Raw genomic sequence first — 20757 nt, forward strand, 5'->3', positions numbered from 1 at the left:
ACTTGGAAGATAAAACACAAGTTGGTTACTGCTTCAGTTTAGTAGATTTACGCCTTTAAAAGGGCTGTCGAATACTTTTGCAGGAAAATGAAGCACTGAAGTCTCTGAACATTTGTATTTTCTGACACACGCAATTCATTGAACAACAATTTATTGATTAATTGACAATGCATGAAATTGGTCCTATTTGTATGCACATCACCCTCCTCCTCAGCTGGAAACATTCAAACTGCTCGTGCAGACAAATCCATTCCTCGGTCATGAAGAATAATGAATATTTAATCATTCACAACATTTTGGAGAGTGAGAACATTTACAGAAGTGACTGACGGACACACACTGTACACGGGAACAAACATGTGCAACTCTGATGTCGAACAGCCTTCACGTGTAAGGCTCATGGTTAGTTTAGACCAAGCTGCACTGATAAATACCTGGACGTTTGTTTATGACAGACAGAAAAATCGAATTAAACGTCTTTGTAAATACTGGAGACATACAGAAGCATGATGCTGGACTGGCAGTACCCGGTGACTTGGAAGAATCGACAGCATGTGATTCACAACTGTTGCTGTTTAAAAGCTGTTTGATTTAAAAAAAAAAAAAAAAAGAAAGAAAAAAAAAGAGAGAAAAGTTCAACTATTAATTTAGCAAAAATACTTAAACATAAAAACACTTAAGAAAATAATCAGATCAAAAAAATACAAGTTTTAAAGATAAAAACAGGTGTTACACAGGAGAGCTACTCCTTTTGTTGCAGGGTTGGGTACGTCTCAGCGCGATCTCACCACGAGTTCCAACACATTGAGCGTTTAACAGCTTTAAAACGGACGTCACAGTGCTACTTGTTACTGCACAGTTTTGTTTCTGGTGAGATGGTGAAGCCAGCGAGGGGACCGCTGCAGCAGCCGACTGGTCACTTCTGGTTAGCCCTCGGCAAACAAATATGAAAGGATTCCGACCTTCCAAATGTTACCAGACCAGTGAAGCCTGATTTGGACTTTGTTATCTTGGATAAAAATTCAAGGAAGTGTTTTCATCAGACCCGAATGGAGCTCACGCCCCTGAATGCAGGATGAGCCATCAGATGTTTTAACTGAAGAAGTAACGTTAGCAGCGACAGCAGGATTAAACTGGGGAACACCTACCTTTCATTCCACCGGCGCTTCACTTGTGCCCCCACCTGTGTTTCAGCCACTGCCACACAGGAAAGTTGCTCACTTATGTTGCATGACGCATTTTTTTGGGTCAAAAGCGGAATCAGTTTCACTCCAGCTCCTGAACATACCCAACCCTGCTTTCTGTCCTGTTTTGTTGGTTTAAAGACAGTTTTTGAAGTACTTCTATTAAGGTTTGTGTCTTGTATCAGCAATGTGAAAGTAGTGCGGCATTTTACTGAATAAGGCATAAATCAAAGTGCAACAAAAACATGTACATTTCTCTGACTCCGGTGTTTGGTGAAACTCTGAAAGCTCTAAATAAAAAGGGCCGAGGGTTAAAAGTAAAGCATCTAAAAAAGGTTTCAAAAGACCAAATTGAAAACCGGTTTGTGAGGTAGTTTGAATCTTTGACTATAACATAAACACATCAATTTATTGAGGCTGTAAAAATGAGAAGTTACCTCTGAAAACATGCCGTCTACTCTTACAGTGGAAGGTTCGTCCCAGCTGAAGGGTTTATTTAGCCTACTTACTATGTTACCACTACATTGCACTAAGTGGCTGGACTCGAAATGATGCAATTGCATGATACAACGGGACACCGCGGTTCAGTGGTGCGAGACATCATGAAACACCAAGCGCCACAAATCAGCTTCATACTGCTAAGATGTTGATTAATCTCAAAATGGCCGCCATTTCCAACAGCAGCACAAAAAACAACAAAAAAAAGATGTTAAGAAAAACACAAAAATGTGCCCTAAATGGGTTCTGAGTGGCGCAGCTGGGTTGTTCCACCTGCCAACAGTCATGTCATCACTGGACCATGTAGGTGGAGAACGTCTCTTCGTGTTTGATTGCGTTGCGGGCAATGATTTCCACGATGGCGATGTAGGTCCCTGTGAGGAAGCCGACCAACCCCACCAGGCTGATGATGACGTTCTTGACAGTCACAAGCGGCGACAGGCCCTCGGTGTGAAACGCCAGAATCTGGAGGATGGGTGGGAAGATGAGCGCCAGGAAGCTGCTGCTGACCGAGCCAACCAATGAGATGACGAGGTCGAGCTCTGGGATCAGGATGGCGAGAGCACCTGGAGGAGCACCAATAAAGACGGGAGATGAGAGTTGAGCTGAGAGGCACAGAGGTCCTGCACAGACGGAATACTTGCATGTTATATTCAGATTCTGTTGCCATGGAGACTTAAACAACAAAGGGCAACCCTGATCTGACAAATTAAAACTCGTGACCCGTGTGGTCACAACCAAAGTGTGTTTTTGTCCTCTTGTCCTCCTTCAACTCCACAGTTGAAGTCTAGAAAAGTCTGCACATGAACAATTAGAGCACAACTGAAGAGACCTTCCTCCTGTTTCTCTCTCTCTGTCTCTCTCTCACTCACTCACACACACACACTCACACACACACACACACACACACACACACAGACTAACACAAACACAAGGCTCTCCTCAAGGAGAAGTAGAGAGCCTTCAAGTCAGGGAATAGGGACGAGCTGAAGGCTGTGCAGAAGATCAGGGAGGGGAAGAGCTGCTACAGGAGGAAGATGGAGGATCAACTGCAGCAGAGCAACACCAGGAGTGTCTGGAAAAGCCTCATGATCATCTCTGGCCACGGCGAACCCAGCGCCCAGACTGGGAGCGGTCAACGATGGGTGAACGATCTGAGCCTACACTTAAATAGGTTCGATCAGACTCCTACTCCTCCCCCTGACCAGTCTTCACTGCTGCAACCCCCTCATCGACACCTCCAGGAGGCTCCGTGCCTCTTCTCCCACCACACACCCACCTGTCACCTGCAGAAGTTCTCTGATGACTCTGCAATTGTCGTCCTCATAGGGAGTACAGAGAACTGACCCAGGACTTCATAGACTGGTGCCTGAGGAATCACCTCCAGATCAATGCAGGGAAAACCGAAGAGCTGGTGGTGGACTTAAGCAGGCGGACACAGTCACACCCAGCGCCGGTGAACATCCAGGGAATGGACACTGAGATGATGACATCTTATAAGTACCTGGGTGTTCACCTGAACAATGAAGTGGACTGGTCAGACAACACTGGGCCGTCTACAGGAAGGGTCAGGCTCTACCTACTCAGGAGGCTGAGGTCCTTTGGAGTGCAGAGGGCACTCTTGAGGACCTTCTATGATACAATGGTGGTGTCAGCCATCTTGTATGGGGTGGTGTGCTGGGCAGCAGCATAGCAGCTGCAGACAAGAGGAGACTGGACAAACTGATTAAGAAGGCCAGCTCTGTCCTGGGATGCCCCCTGGACCAGTGGATGTGGTGGGAGAGAGGAGAATGATGGCAGAGCTGGCTTCTCTGTTGAGCACCGACTCCCACCCCATGAACAACACCCCTACAGCACTGGAGAGCTCCTACAGTGACAGGCTCCTCCACCGTAAGTGTGTGGAGGAGAGGTTCCGCAGGTCCTTCCAACCTGCAGCTGTCAGACTGGACAACAAACGCTGCTCCCAGTAATCTCCCCTACCAGACCCTGGACAATCTTTGTGTGCAATATTTAACACTTTGCTGTGCAATACTTTACACTGTACTGTGCAATATCCAACACTTACACTGCTAGTATTTATTGCAGTTTATTGTAGTTTCAGCTATTTCTTGCTCTTGTACTTTTCTGCTGCTACTTCTGTTTCTCCTGCTGTAACGATGCCAATGTCCCCACTGAGGGACGAATAAAGGTTTATCTTATCTTTTACACACACACACACACACACACACACACACACACACACACACTCCTCAACTCGCTCTGTCTGTCCCCCTTGCAACTGTCTCAGTGGTGAGTGGAGAGGACAAGTTGGGTGTTCTTATTCTTGGCATACTTCGGACACCCATTACCAGGGGCTGATAAAAGACTCTTTGAACCATAATCAATTGCTGGCTGCTGCGTGCTCACACAGTCTGTCAAATTAACCTATGGGGCGACGGCAAGGTCGAGCTTTCATGTGACAAGTAGGGAGAAAGCACCTCGCCACCACGCGCTCCCGGGGAGTAAACCTGTCACTTCTAGCAAAAGGCGCTCGCCACTGAAGGGTGCTCTTCAAACTACATTTGAAGCTTTCTGAGCCATCAAATAAGGCAAATGTGGCCGTGAATAAGGATGGTGTGTGTGTGTGTGTGTGTGTGTGTGTGTGTGTGTGTGTGTGTGTGTGTGTGTGTGTGTGTGTGTGTGTGTCGGTGTGTGTGTGTGTGGGGGGGGCATACCTACAGAGCTTTCATGGCAAATAAACCACAGGAGTGTAGCTAAAAGGCTTGCTGTTGTCCCCCCCTAGAGAGAGGCAGAGCGTTGATCGTTAGGCAGCTTCAAAAGGCTGAAGAGGGAACGCCGCTAGCACACTAATTTGGTCGTACAACCTTTGATCCTACAGAAACAAAGAGAAAATACTCCACTCTCTTCCCACAAGCTTGCCGGCCTTGGTATGCCAGAGAGCACGCTACAGAGGGAGGCTCCCCTTCAGAGAGCGACAAAGATGTTGGAGAGGAAGGAAATGTATGAGGTTGTGTCAAGTCAAACGTTTGACGGACCGACCTCGTCAACTGTGACAGCGTCTGGCACCAAGTGACGCAGTTGTTTTCCTGCCCAGGAAATGGAAACCGAAAACAAACTAGTGCCCATTGGTACGTCCATGGGTGTCTTGGTCTGACATAGGCGGAGTCACAGGTACAAGGTATTTCTGTGGGCCCGCCCACCACCAAATAACCGATGTGGCCAATATGATCGTCTTCACAAATAAGCACCATTTCCATTACTGCCGAGGAGTAAATACAAACCATTAAAAACTCCAAACGTAAAATATGACTTTGTCACAAAGTTGTGCAGCACAAGCCTCAACATGCACGTCCGTGTTTTGCTGGAGGCTCAACAATCTGCTGAAGCTTGATTTCAAACTTCAGAACCACCCTGGTGAAAACCCTGCTTCCTCCATCATCTTAGAGTGTCTGTTTGTCTGGGGCTGCACCTGCCATCGCCATTCCGTGAATGGTTGCCCATTTTCTTGTTTTGAGACCTTCTGTGCCGCACAACTGGTACCACAGAGAAACAACGTATGTCACCTTTTCAGAAGTTTGATACTTCCTTACAAATTGGTGCCAGTTTATGCCATTATTGTTATTTTCTGCACATCCACACAGAAAGTGAATGTGAATGAGTGCACAAAGTTGATGAAGACCCAGAACAAGGACTCATGGTGGACGCTAGAGCTCCACAGGCAGGTCAACCCAGCATTGAGCAACTAGCAGCTTTTAACTGAACACCCATGGGCATCAACAGAGAAACTGGAGCAACCAGGACAGTTCAAATATGCAGCAACAAAGAAGAAAATAAAAGGACAGACTCAGAGGGAGGGCAGGAAGAGGGGGTCCGTCTGCCTTCATTCTGCCAGCAGGCCGTTTCTAAATTGAGGTGACAAATTTTAAATCCGCTGGGAGAGACAGCTCCTCGGCCAGGTGGGGTCAATTACCTCAAGAGCCACAAAGCCACAGCCGGCGCTGGGGGCTCTGTGTGGTTGGATCAAAGATTGGTAGGAGGGGTCTTGCTCTCCTTTACTCCAGTCAACAATGATCTACTGGATGCTGTCCTGTCTCTGCATCACCTTGCTGCCAGCAATCACTAAGCAGGAAGGAGCCACAGGAGCCGGCAGCCTCCAGCTCGGGCACATGGGAGCCGGCTTTCATGTGGACCGTAGCTCATTAAAGACAGGGGGAGGGACCTTGACCTCCCCAACGGACTTCAAGGCCGTGGTGATAGAGACCAACAGCAAATGAACAGCCGAGGTCTACAAATGCTAATGCTAATTAGTCAAAATTGAATTTAGTCAGCAGGAACTAGCACAGGGAGAAGACAGATTCCATTTTGCTGACACTCCAGATATAAAGTTTAAATTCAGCAAAGAAAATAAAGCAGCCATCATTCTCACGAAGGAAGAGAGAAGAAGGAATCTGTGAATGAGTTCAGTGACTGCCCGTTAAATCCACTCCCCTGGTGGACGACCTGTTGGGGTTGAAAAGGAGTTCGAAGTAGTTGGGATGAGCGGTTCTTTTATGGCTAAAAGTTTTTTAGTTTTTCCAACTCTAGTGCCCATTTTACCGTAAAGGTCAGACAACTGGTGCACTCCAAATATCAGGGGCTGCTGGGTGAAGCTGCAATTGTCGTCTAGCTTGACCGCCCAATATGAGGTTGTTGTGGACGCCAGTAATATCAGCTGCCTCACCATCTGTATTCTCCACCGCCACATGAGAGGCACTGACTGTGCTATCCACCATGAAGCTCAGAATGCCGTTCCCACCCATACAGACGCAACGGGTGGGACACTCGATCAGGATATGCTGCTGCGGGAGTCCGAATTTCTGAGTAATCAGCTGGAAAAAGTGACCAACTGACTTCCTACTCATGAATGCGATGGATTCAACCAGAATTCCAGTGGCTGATATTGCCAACACTGGCATGTCAATGTGTATTTTACTACTTTTAAACTTCTACCACTGGTCTGCTCGGGTGCAACACCACTCCGAGTGCAGCGGTAAAGGGAAAGCAGCATGTGTCCTGCACTAGCGCCTCCTCTGGTCAGTTGGGATGCCTGACTGGGGGGACTGGAGGGGGTAGTGTGGAATTGGACCCCCTTGAAAACGAGGTGGTGCACCTCAAGGGGCAATCCTAATAATCTGAACTGAATTGGTGATGCACAACTGCGACAAAAATAGGCTGAAATGTAAAAGAAAAAAAGGATAAAAAAACAAGATAATGATAAATCATATGCAAGAAGGATTTTACTTTTTTTTTATTTAAAAATGCTCCCTTATTTTGGACGATTACATGGGGGGGGGGGGGGGATTCTGTTTAAAATTAGAAGAAGGTTGAGGCTTGTGAAATTTTCATTGACTGTCCTTTGAAATATACCTAAAGCCAGTATGAGTCACCGTGACTCCGGCACAAAATACAAATTATTTTTACTGGACTAAGACATATTACATGAGGGCTGGAGGAGGGGGCACATCCACTGGCTTGTGGAAAATATTTCTTTGCCATGCAATTACAAACTTTTGTTGGAGGGGTGGAAGTCCTCACACAACTACTTTCTTCTCGACTCCCTACAAATGCCTCGAATTTCTTAGGAAATTAAATGTGTTATATCAGCCCTAGGGATACATTGTAAGAGCAATCAAAACCTTTTGCTGTGCAGAAACGGGATCTCCACCCATCAAAGTTACCAACTCAATTTATCGTGGCTGGTGGTTGTGTAAAATTACAGAAACACATGATAACAGAGGCTGTCACGCCACCTTTTCCGATGGGTGTGTGTTTGGATTAATTTAATCTGGAGGTGGCAGTCTCCTGGAGGTGCTGAATCAATTTCGACTGGGATGATTATTTATTTAATTTGTATTCAACCTTATTTAACCAGGAAAGCCTCAGTGACATCAGAAGTCTCTTTCAGATGCGTCAGCGTGGGTTTACAGACAAACTCCAGACTGCTGTATTATTAAACTGTACTGATGTTTTGCTATTTCCTGCTGACTTTACAGCGTCTTGTTTTCTCTACGCCCAAAATTTTATGGCTTTTATTGGATTCAGAACATCTCGCAGAGGGACTACACCACCGGCAATCTCAGCCAGCAGCGTTCATTTGTCACTCCAGAGAACAGAGCAGTTGAAAATGTAGTTTATTGAGATGTTTGTGCTCGTTTAACAGGTAGATTGATAAGTTACTCGGCTCTTGCACCTGGGTGGGTCTCATTGTCGTTGAGACTAATGAAACCTTTGGGTGAGGTCACCTTTTTCAAATGTTGCAGGGAGGAGTATTACAAACTTGTTTTGCCAAATTTGTACGGCTCCCTAATTTTAGTATTGGCCTCATACATTCTGTGTCAGTTGCACGTTACACAGCCACGCCAGCGACCCACAAAGCAGCACAACTCCTTAATCAATATAACAAGACCCCCCTTTCAAACGGCTCTATCAGCAAAACAGTAATCACAACACATGTAGAGCCTTGAAACGACAGGCTGACCTTTTGAAAATACACTCCAATAAGACTGAATACAAATCTCCTCGTGTCCCTAACTTCCTGTTTACTGCCTCACTTTCTCGGGCCTTGATCACCTGACGAATTCAAACAACCTTTGGGAACATCAGAGATGCTCTCCGACATTCACGTCTCCTCTTAAGTAATTGGAAAAAAATCAACTTTCAGTGCCGAATGCCTGCCTGAGAAACGCTGCACTAAGTTAAAGAGCATTGAAACAGCGGAGAGAAAGAGCCGAAGAATACATGTCACATACAAGTTAAAGACCACGAGCTTGACAAAAGATATCAAAGCACTCCCACGTTATTCTACCATTGCACTCAAATCACTGGAGAAAAAAAAAGTCAGCCTATAAAAGAGGACCCATCACATGGAACAAAGAGCTGAAATTAAACGATCCAAAACAAGGTCATTCTGCTTTGCTGTGGTGAGACCAGCAGTCTAAAGACAGAAGAACACGGCGTCTAAAAACACACCTCTCATGTAGATTTTAAATAACAGAGATTTAGCCTTTAACGGGGAGATTTTATGCGTGAGCCAGGTCATAAGTGCCAGCAGAGAGTGCAGCATGTTGCGTGAACATGTGTGCTTGTGAGAAAAAGCACAGCATGACAAATGAGGGCTGTTTACCTTACGTTGCAGAGGCAACAATTGTGGGAAATGATTGCTCCGAATTGTATGGCTGTGAGGTAAAATATGATAAATATGTTTGCAGCCTGCTTAGAGTCTGGTTTCATGAATAAATCCATATAAATCTCTTCTGAATCTGTGATTTTGAAATAATTGACATATGCCACAGGCAAAATGGGAAACAGGCCACAGAGCGAGTAATCACGAATCCAGGAATAGAGGGAAAATTTCATCTCCCATTATGAGGACAAACTGGTCACGAGCGGAGGCAGAAGACCAGCGGTGACACATTTCTCCTTCGGTCCAGAGATGGTTGATGATAGCCTCCTCAGACACAGACACGCACAACATCCTGAGCCCGGGCTGGGCATTCCCACTGAAGCAGCAGTCTCTATGCCACGGAATTTCAGCCCTCGGTATTCAGTAATAAACCCGTACCGTGACCCATGTCTGTTGTGACAGCTAAATTTTAGCGTGTTACTGTTCAGGAGTGACAGAATATTTTATTTTGCACTTTATGTTTCAGCATGGGGTGACGGCAGCTACATTTACTGTGTTCAGTATCAGCGTACAGATGAGATGAGCAACTTAGGAAATATCATTCAAATACAGCCGAATGGAAATTTCGAAATAGTTGGGATGCATATGATTGGATTTTTTTTAAATTCCAATAATTCCATGTGCGGTTATTTTACAGCTGATTGAACAGATAGCTGATATTCGCCAACACCACGAATGTTGGCGCAAACATAAACTCATATATTCACAGGGTTTTCATGCTGAAAAACTGAAAAACATTTCGGTGTCAGATGGGACCACACAGATCTGCACCAGTCTCAGCACCAGGCCTCACATGTCCTCCCAGCGTAGGAAGACTCGCTCTACGATTCAGGCTCGCATCAGAGGCTTCATTAGAGAAGGTGATCTCGATGAACTAAACCTGGAAGATCATCAACTTTTGTTCACCACAGATCTGATTTACTCAAATCAATCACCCACAACCACATGGAGCGATCCTATTGGCTGCTGGGGGAGGAACCAGGAGATGACCACTTCCTGTTGGACTACAAATCTACATTATTCCTGCAAAACTCTATGCCAGAAAAACATGAACAACTTTGGCATTTTCTGATCAATCGTTTAGACCCAAACAAAGGAAATAAAGATCGGATTGGAAAAAAACACTTTATTCTTCCAGGTGACCTTTGACTTCAGTGAGCTGGAGTTGATGGGTTGAAAACAGGTGAAGAAGCTGGGAGGAGAAAGAAACACAAGCCCTCGACGTAGTCCATCAAAAGCATCCCTCTGCTGGTGTGTCTGACCGACATGATAAAGGCTATTTAGCCTTTAGAAAGGAGCGTGAACATACGAATGAGTCAGGGGTGAAATCACATGCAGAGATATGCCAGAAAGGTCGGCAGTCAAAGGTGAAGCTAGACAAAGGCATGATAAGTCTGTCCGGGCGGCGTACTGCAGAATGAAATGTCATCAAACAAGCTGATTCTGGAGTCGCTGACTGGTGAGAGAAGAGGGGCTAAAGCCCCACGGGCCCCATGTTCACCACACCCTCAATATTTAAGCTTTGGATGGAACAATCAACACACTGGCGAGTTTGTGACTCACGGAGCCTTGACAGTAACAGAGCTAAAGGTGCCATTTCTGGTGCAAAATAAAAGACCACGAGATCATTAAAATCAAGTTTCCATCCTCTTAGACAAGGTTCAGAGGTTTGATGTCAAAACATGGAGAAACCGGTACATGCTTTAATCTCCTCAAGGCTGGATTACCGCAACGGACTGTTCCCAGGTCAGCCTGAGACGGCTATCAGCTGGTCCAGAATGCTGCTGCACAGTAGCAGGAAGCACAGCTCAGCATCCTGTCCTCAGATCGCTGCGCTGGCTTGAGGTTTCTCACAGCATCGAGCTCCAATTCCTACAGCTCGTCTATAAATCAGCGAGCAGCTTATCAAATCACGTGACCCTGTATGAGGCTCGCAGACCTCTCGGGTCAGCTGGTTTGGGACCACTGGCTGTTCTTACAATGAAAATGAATGATAAGATAATCCTTAATTAGTCCCACGACTTGGACATTTACAGTGTTACAGCAGCAGAAGCAGATAGTCGTTTAATCCCTTTTTTACCTGCTTGCTCCGTCTTTCTTCTCTTCACCTCTGCTGAGGCGCTCACATGATCGGGGCCGTGGATTCTCTAAAAATTATGTGGCAGATTTTCACCGGCCTCTGAGGAAACACGTAGCATGATAATGTGAAACAGAATTTTTCTTTCGACTCAGCTCTTTAATCTGAAGTGTCTGGATGACATCATATGACCTTGGAGGAGGTACGCCCGCGCCGAGAGCGCTCCAGGTTGATTGTCTCTTTAATATGCACGGTGATATGTTCCGACTGTCTACAGGCGGTTTCATCAAAACTCATTTGCATTGCCTTGTCTTGTTTTTTGGATCATAAATGCGTTCTGTGCGTCACCTGGAAACATGTAATGATTAGATGCGGCATTATTTATGCAACGTCTACTCGCCGTCGTGTGTCCCTCTGAGTAGCCTAAAACATTCTGAGGAAAAGTGTCCAATATTTTGACATTCCTTGACTTTTACCCAATATAAGAGGATTAGGAAAGGTTAAGATTGAAGATCAAAACATGAACCCTCTGGGGGCCCCGGAGACTGGAATCTGACCTTTGGCTCCAATACAGACCTTGACATGACATCAGAAGCAAGGTCACAAAAATCACTAGGAATCATGTTCTAAATACCATCCCGGATTCCCCTGATATTCCATGGGACTTTTTCCAGTAAAATTCCAGGTGTTGGACAGATGGACGGACTGACTCCCTCAGGCCCTATTTCCACTGGAGTGAACAGGTTTGGCTGGCAACACATCTAGTGTGTGTGTGTTTGTGTGTGTGTGTGTGTGTGTGTGTGTGTGTGTGTGAGCGCGCGCGCATGTGTGTGTGTGTGAGAGAGAGAGAGAGATTTTTCTGTTTAAGGGGTCAGTGGTGATTCCAATATTTGGGATTAAAATGATTCGGATACACCAGCCACATTTCCAATTTGCAACATAATTTTGATATCTAGAAATGCAGGCTTTATTCCAAAGTGAGCTCAAGCTTTCAGTTCTTTTAGCCATGTACACATCTCTTCTAATCATCATCTAAGATTGTGCCAGCACACTAGACTTTGTTCAAAGGCCTAAAATGTTCTTTTCACTTTCCACAACAAGTTGTAGAACAAGCTAAACTAGTAAAAGTCCAAATCTCCTCCCTTTGAATAAGACATATATTAAGTTGGAAGACCTTGAGGGACACTACAATGAAAACAATGACAAAAAGACCCTGCGCTGCCTTCAAAGACGCTCCCATCGGACGCTTAACTTTATCTCCTCACCGCGTAAGTCTGAGGGTAAAGAAGAAACCGTATCAGAGAGAGATTGTTGTCCTTTCCTGACTTGATGTCTCATTGAACCGTCTGTGAAGAAGAGCCCTCGGGTGCTACTCAAGGCTTCGGGGGGGTCTGAGGATGTTGTCGAGGCTGAAATCACAACTGCACTCTTCCAGAGGGCCACCCTACATGTCCTTCTTTGGGAGAACTCTTGTGACCTGTTTTGTGGAGTGATAGGAATGAAGTTCTTGACACAAATTCTGGTCATCTTTCAGAAGGACCAAGAAAACTGGTTCGATTGTCCTGTTTGACCTTCTGACTTTCTGAAGTTACCTTTCCTCACTATTGTGACATACAGCAACAACAACAACGGGAACGCAGCCTGCTACCATCCCTCAATCAGCCAGTCTGAGACACTTCTCCACACCTTAGTCAGTCATCAGTCCGCAGGCATGAGGGTGGAACAAGTTCTGGACTAAATGTTTGGCTCTGGATTATCTGGACCTGTGAAAATGGATGAAGACTGTTGATGAGCGCTGGATGAGCTGCAGTTCACAGCAGTTGTGTCTTCAAACGTCTACATGGATTCTCAACTGTCTAATGACGAATGGTTCAACTGCCGGCTGCAGCTCAGTACCAGAGGACCACAGCTCTCCAGAACATTTTTGGGCCAGAAAAACATAAGGGCACACACCAGAAATATGTATGTTCTTGACAGAATGAAGGAGAGAACAGAATGTCAAAACCTTTCAAGGAGAAAAGCTGAGAACAGAGAGAATAATGGAGGAGGGGTGGAAGTGAGGGAGGACTGAGTTGGAGGGAGAGGCTGACCTTCCCCGCCCAGCAGGAGGTCCAAGCTAAAGACAGACATCCTCAGGCTGACCTGTCTGCCTGCAGTCCAGCTACTCTGCCTTGGCTTCTTTTAGCTCGGCTGACACGCTAAGTGGGCTGAGGTTCGGATGTTCGGGGCCAGAGGTTGTTATTCCAAGATGAGCCAAGTTTAAAAATGTGACATGCATGTTTAGACACAGTGTTCGAGCAAATCGTAGTTATTGCTCAGATGTGACCTTTCGAGCTGACTGCTCTTCCTGTTATTTGCAAGTGATCAGGTGAGGCTTCAAGAATTGTTAGCTTATCTGGGAAGGGTGATAACAGAGGCAGCACACAGGCCGGCGCACGCTTGGGAGGAAGGAGCGTGTCACAGATCTGACGAATAAAGAGGCATCCAGGCGGTGTTCAGTGGTTCTGAACTACAAAACATGATACATTATATTATTGAGAAGTTGGACAGATTTCACCAAAAGTCTTCCTGCTTATCAAGATGACGACGACGTTGCTATCAAAAAAGCGCTTTTAATGCACACGAATAAACTGAGGATTTGGAGTTACCAGATTATTCGGGTGCTCGTGTAAACAGAATAGTCTGACATTCTTAGTCAGAGACAAGCTTCTGATTCATCCGAGGCATCAGACAAGCTTGTCTGATGGGAAATGTTAACATTCGTCAGGTAGAAAATGTTTTGAAAATATAAATTATACACAACAAGTTTAACCTCATGTACTCGGAGAAAATTCAGACGACTGAATGAATCATTTATCAGTTTTTTTCTTCAGATTTTAGATTAGTAAAGTGTGAGCTAACATGTTAAATCATATCACTGGCATTACCAAACTATTCCCAGTCACTGGCACACAGCCGTCACCTCTGGGATGAGCGGGAACGCCAAGTATGAGCCGACCGTTGTTCACCTCCCTAATGGTCTTAGAGCGCAAAAAAGGCGGTCAAACTGAAGTGTTCAATTCATACAGAGGATTAAGAATTTCCTGCATTAATGTCATCACATGACCCAGGATCTCATCTGTGATTCATTGCTTCTCACACACACACGGTAATTCAGAAGAGGTAGAACAGGCGCAGATAGCAAAGGCCAAACAACCGAGGTGAATCAGCTCTGCAAGACGTAAAGGTGAACGTGTGCACACATCATGTTTCTGAAAGGGTAAAAAGATGACAGCCCAGCAACATGCAGTATGCATTCCCAGTGGCACGCCACCTTAATACCACAGTGCTCACGGAAAAAAGAACAAAAACAAAAAAACAAGCAAGAAGAAGAGGAGGAGGAGGAGGAGGAGGAGGCTCACGCGACATCCTCACGTCCTCTCTTGTTCCCATCAACAGCTTAACAGCACACGCTAGCTGCTCAGCTCCAGCCTGTGGCAAAGTGACTCAGACCAAGGAAGCACTTGTAAAGCAAATATGAAGTGAGGGGTGCAGCACAAGCAGGAGCAAACAGGACTGCTGCAGCTGCTTTCACAGAGACTTTGGGTGAGTATCGAAAACTTCCCTCAAGAAAGAGCCAGACATGTCTGTCCAGCAACAGGTTTCCAGTTAGAGGAGCTGTCGGCCACTTTATAGAGACTCTTTGCTGGAAGATTCCCCATCTTTCAAAAGAAAGATTTGGTGCAATATGTCTTGCAATCAATCAGTCAGTCAGTTGCGGTCAGAGTAATATACAGCCAACTATTCAGCAGAATACGATGCAGTATGATAAAATACAGCCATCTTTAATTTCACAGTTTGATTCTATCATGACCAGATTTTTACGTCTGTCAGAAAAACATCCTGAGAGATTTAGGAGAGAGAGGCAGGAGAGGCACAGAGGCTGCGTTCGAGTGGGAATTTGGGGGACTTTGACACTTTCCCAGCAACTTGTACAACCCAAACTTTATTCACACGGGCTCTTTATGAATGTTAAGTGGTGCGATGTCAATTTCTTCACTGTCTGAGAAACTTTGTGAGGACATGCAGGGGTACGACAGGACGGAGGGGGAGAGGGAGGAGTTTGAGAGTCGGGGCAGGCATCATTCATATCACACGTACTAGAAGGATATTTCGAAGACTGATCCTGTACGGTCTCTCTGGAAATCTACTTTCTGTCACCGGGGGCCAAGAATGACTTAATTCAGCACGACCAGAGGATTCTCGTGATCGTTCCAAACCGGTCGACTGATAAAGGGCAATCACAGGACTTGGTCTTCCAGGCTTCCTCGTCAACCTGCTGTAATTTAACAGTCCTCTGACAACTACAACTCCTACAAACAAGGTGAGCCATGTAAGATTCCTCCAGCTGCCACTCAGACGCTCTCTGATCCACAACACCAGTAACAGCACCAGTACACTCCACCGCCCCCTTGAATACATTAGAATAAATCAAATTTTAATAGAGCACTCACTTCAAAAGAGATCTCCCTGCGTTGAAATAAACTGACCTTTTGAGTGGGAGCACAAGTCTCAGCAGTGCTGAGGGGAGTGAGGGAGCTGCAGCTCGGGCTCGTCCTCTCCTTGCTCTTATCTGACCACTTCACTTCTCACTGATGACAGGAAACAACAAACGACAGGAAACACAACCTGCTTAATTACCCAGTCCTGCTGGTTAATTGCGCTCCTCGGTTACCTCGAAGTAGGGCTGAGCGAGCATCACTTCAGACCTCAATGTTCAGTCAACACTGAACATCTACTGACATTTTGCAGTATTGTTCTGAAAGCCAATTTGACGTCAAAGACTTCCACCCACATAATCTGAAAACTGATGGATGCCACGTTTGTAAATGTTAAACAACAAAAACCAAGTAAACAAATGCATTTCTGGCCTTCAGTCAACAAGACAAAACTGTTTAATTCCTGTGAGCACAGACATTCAAATGTTACGCGCTTCTGGATGATTAAGCAGAGTTCTTCATGCCTCTAGAGGATGTTCAACATCAGTCCACACAAGAAGTTTAGTGTATTTATTATAGGAGTTGGAAATACAGCAAAAATATATGAACTTTCTTATGATAAAATGAGCTGTTCAACTGCTGTTCCAGGGTTAACGCCAGAAAATATTCTAGTCAGTCCACCCTCAGGGCCGGCAGACGCAGCCACAAGCAAACACATGAGCTGGGCTTGGCTGAACTGGACCATACCGGTCCATGCATGGCATGTGCTAGAGCTTCAGATACGCCTGGGGACATTAGGCTTCACCAGGCACTTGTAAAGCTTCATTAATCTTACTGGAAAGCAATTTCAGACTGAGAGAATAGAAATGACGAACACTCGCTAACAATATGCAAACAGTCCTTTGACTGTTCACTACGTCTACAACACACATGAAGTCTGTGAGAAAGGACGAGCATGAAAAAACAGTGGTTTGGAACTGAAATCATCTTGTGTATTCGCGTGGAACTGGACCGTAGCACAACACTAACGTTGTGATGGCGGATCGTGGAAACGTTTCACATCGTTTCATATCGTATCATATCGTATCATATCGTATCGTATCGTATCATATCGCATCGCATCGCACACCTCATGTGTCATGCGCTGTCTTATTTTTAATAGTGAGCTTTTGCCTCCACTGGAGATTAGAAGCCATCAGAATAGTGATGCACCTTTTCTCTGTGAGGCTGCTCGGGGTTTGTTTTTCTATGTTCCGTCTGTTTTGCTGCACACTAAATGAACCTGCAGCGGCGAGCAAGAGCAGCAAACCAGGAGCAGCAGAACAAAGACAGACTCGTCTCCCTCAGGATAGCCAACAACTGCTCAAACACGGAGACTCTCAGGGGCATTTACTCTACACATACACAGACGATGATGCGCTGCTTGAGTCTCATCCTGTATTCTGATTCAAAACCAAAAGCTATCTCCTGCAGATATACATGTAGGAGTGACATGCCCCCCCCCCCCTCCTCCATTCAAGCATGCATCAGTTTGGATCCCACTGGAAGCAAGTCCTTTCTTGTTGCTACACCATTTCCACATTCAACACACACTCTGCTCAGCATTAATGAAACTACAGGCTGCCTTGAAAATGACCCGAAGACATGAAGTGCCGCATGTATGCATTTATTCCCTTTTATTAGCTTATCAACATGCATGTGCAGAAACCTGTGCAGCGTGGCAAATTTCATCTGCATAAATTTCTATAGGCTCCAATCACAGCTAATAAAGGAAATGAAGATCCCAGGGCTAACAAGCGCTCCAGTTCTATAATTCAATAACGCTGTCTTGGTGTCATTCCATGAGAGGGGCAGGGAGGACGGAATGGAGGCGGGGCTCTACTTGGTCTGAACATTTCTGATCAGAACTTTTTATCAGTCAAACAGTCAAGTGGAATAACATTAGAGCCTGGCTAAACATAAAACAGTCCTCCCTCCTGTAGGACAGTCATGCTGCTATAGTTTGAACAAATCAGTGTCAGGCAGGTGTTGGTTCATTCAAAGGACCAGAGCGCTGGATTTCAGGATACGCTGGTAGACACTGAGCAGAATATACATAACCGTTTTTTCATCAGTAAAAATTAAATTGAATTCAATTAGATAAAGCCCTTCATATTTTCATTGGTGACACATGCGCTTGCCTCTGGGCTGCAGGGCAACGTTTCCACAGTCGCCCAGAATGAACAAACCACACACTTTTATATCGTTTGAGCTCTCATGCTGAAATGGCAGTTTGAGTTTGATCACATCCAAGAAAACCAAATGTTGTCAGGTTGATGATCCCACTCATGATTTAGAGCTAGAGTGGAAGCGCGGAGAATGCACACAACTGGATTATTGTAGTTGCAATGGAGGAGCTGTGTGGAAGAGGTCTCACTCCCTGTCTAGGGTTTTTTTTGGTGGCTCAGAATGAGGCTTTTATACCTAAACTCCACGTGATTATAGGCTAATGTATGAATAATTTACTGCATTTCTGCAAAAACCTCTCTCCATCCCTGTGAATGAGCCACGTTAGACGGCTTTATCTACACTAAATCTTGTTCTCTGCTCTATTTCCTACATCTACTCCATTTTCCGAGTGACTCACCACACGTACAATGCTGTATAATAAGCCACACTATAAAGACCTTAAGCACTGCTCGGTGCTGAGGAACTCACATCTGTATCAAACTTGAGAGCTCCACGTTCACCTACTACATAACGAAACTTTCACATCTCCCTCTTTGCTGACTTATACTGCAGTTTTAACATCCATGCCCTAACGGGAGGATTCATGCTGAACACTTCTCCTTGCCACAACTGCAGGGACTCACAACCCCCAGACTCAAGAATAAAACCTATAATGTTGCTGTTGTTGCTATTTTATAGACCCCCACTACACTTTACTTCATCTGAAGCGATCAGAATCCTCACAGACTGATCACACAGGCGGTGAGCGTCACAGGCTGCTATATTAGAAAAGCTGAGGCTCAAGGCAATTGCAGCACAGATGAATGATATGAAATACTTGGCTCTGTGTGTATATATATATATATATATATATATATATATATATATATATATATATATATATATATATATATATATATATATAAATATATATATATATATATATATATATAAATATATATATATAAATATATATATAAATATATATAATATATATAATATAATATATATAAATATATATATAAATATATATAAATATATATATAAATATATATAAATATATATATATATTTATATATATATATAAAAAATATATATATATTTTGTGCTTGGAGACACTTTGATAGTGCTCTCGTCAAGTTGCTTGCCACAGCAAATCGAAGGTTGTTGTACATTCCAAAGCAACCTCTTTAGTAGCCTGCAAATAAGAGAGAATAAGACAACATGTGCAAAACTAACACCTTAGCCTTGATGGGTGCCTCTGACTTCCATCATGCTCAGAAAAAAATTAATATCTTAAATCTATATATGACTCTTAACAATCTATCAGTCTGTCTCTCGTAATACGAACTGAAGTGAGAGGAAGAACCGAGCGCCGACTCCACAGGTACCCTGAGACTCACCCGGAGGTGTTCTATTAACACAAGACACACTGCCGTCCAATTTATCCCATTCAAAATTCCAACACTGCCACCATTATTCTGAGGAGAGGCTACACAGGTCATACACGGAGATATCAGGGTGCTGTCGGATGCTAAAAGTGATGGGCGGATTAAGATTCTTTTACTCCCTTTACCAGTTTCTTTTTGACACTGCATGCATGCATTGTTAAACCTGGTTTCTGTAAATTTACTGCATGCATGTGTTAGCGATTCATGCTAATATCATCTTTTTAATGAATCCATAATGGTCCCGTGAAGTATTTCAAAATGCAGCAACAAAATCCTCTGAGAAAAATCAACCATGCTGACATGAGGTGCTCTGTGTGTATAAAATTTGAATATCACACAAACTTGTTGTCCCACAGATCATCCTGACATTGGTAATTAATGGCTAACGTGTCAGCTGTGAATTATCAGCACGTGTGAAGAAAACAAAAACCCATATCAAGCATCCCCAGTGTGTTCCTTCCTGTTACCTGATCAACTTAACATTGGAATTGTCCATATTTGAATAAAAAGGCCAAATACAGACTTCAACAAAACTGTTACGAAAAAGTAGGATGAAAGGGTCACGTTGCAACTTCCCACTATGTTATTGATTTACTTGCAGGGACAATACGTGTAGATTTAAGGAACGAAATTACAAGTGGACGTGAGCCTCCATTCTCCTCATTACTTGTTGATTGGTCATTGATTTCAGTGTAGCTGCTGCAAACTCAATTACTCCTTCAGTTCCCTGTTTTTGACAAAGTAAGCTGTTTTGAAGGTCTCATTTAGCACATCTGTGCGTTACAGTGACTCACTGGTTAGCGTCAAGTCATTCTGACGTCCACCGTCCATCCAGTTTCAAAGTTCCCGGAATCTAATTTTGTTACAGGACGTAAACCAAACAACATCCCGGCTCACCGGAAGGATCGATGGAGCTCTTTATGAGATGGTTTGAAAAACATTTCTGAACAAGTAAACCTGATTAAACCACGTAAGGGCTGCTTTTCTCAGTGCCACGTTCAAAGCTTTTCCAGGTTTTAATAGCAACTAACCAGTTCTCTCCCTCTCTCTCTCTCAGCAAATCGCTGGATGAGTCCAGACACCCAGTGAAGAAAATCTGAGCTTTTTACTCAAGAGTCACATCTTCAAACTTTCCCAGCTCATCTACCAAACAGTGTCCCTCTGTCGTCAAATATCACCTGAGCATGAGCACAGGTCGTAAGCAGCCGGGATTTATGTGGAGCTTTTCTAGTCTACGGACAACTCCTTACAACACGTTCACACACACAGACACACTCACACACACAGTTAGCAGAAGCCAGTGTGCAATATGCTAACACATTCAGACACAAATACACACTGAAGGCAAAGGCACCAGGGATGGTAAACAGACATCACAAGGACTGATGCTTCGGTACCGGATGGATTCCAAATTCTGAAAATGTAACTCGACTTGTTTTCAACGTTTCCTGAGGAACCCAAGGCACCGCAGGTGAAGATGAATTCAGACGTGGACACTGACCTGTGTAGCAAATGCTTATCGTTGGTAAGTAAATACTAAAACTCCTCAAGAGCCAAGCTAAGGTCCATTGTTTTGCTTGCAAACTGTTTCAAGTAAAGAAGCTTGGGAGCTGAAGCTCATGATAAACTAAGAAACTCT

General features: G+C 44.5%; 1 protein-coding gene across 2 annotated transcripts in view; it reads right to left on the bottom strand.

The window, feature by feature from the left end:
• Positions 1-134: 134 nt before the first annotated feature.
• slc36a1 (solute carrier family 36 member 1) overlaps positions 135-20757 on the bottom strand; it is a 40344-nt gene continuing 19721 nt past the window's right edge. For both annotated transcript variants that reach the window (XM_086222337.1, XM_086222336.1), the window contains exon 12: positions 135-2248. In XM_086222337.1, coding sequence (XP_086078463.1) covers positions 1974-2248 — 275 coding nt within the window. In that variant the 3' untranslated portion in view covers positions 135-1973. The remainder of the gene's footprint in view (positions 2249-20757) is intronic.

The sequence above is a fragment of the Aulostomus chinensis genome, chromosome 13 (genome assembly GCF_037954235.1).
Source record: "Aulostomus chinensis isolate RoL2024-O1b breed Wild chromosome 13, RoL_Achi_v1.0, whole genome shotgun sequence".
Lineage (NCBI taxonomy): Eukaryota > Metazoa > Chordata > Actinopteri > Syngnathiformes > Aulostomidae > Aulostomus > Aulostomus chinensis.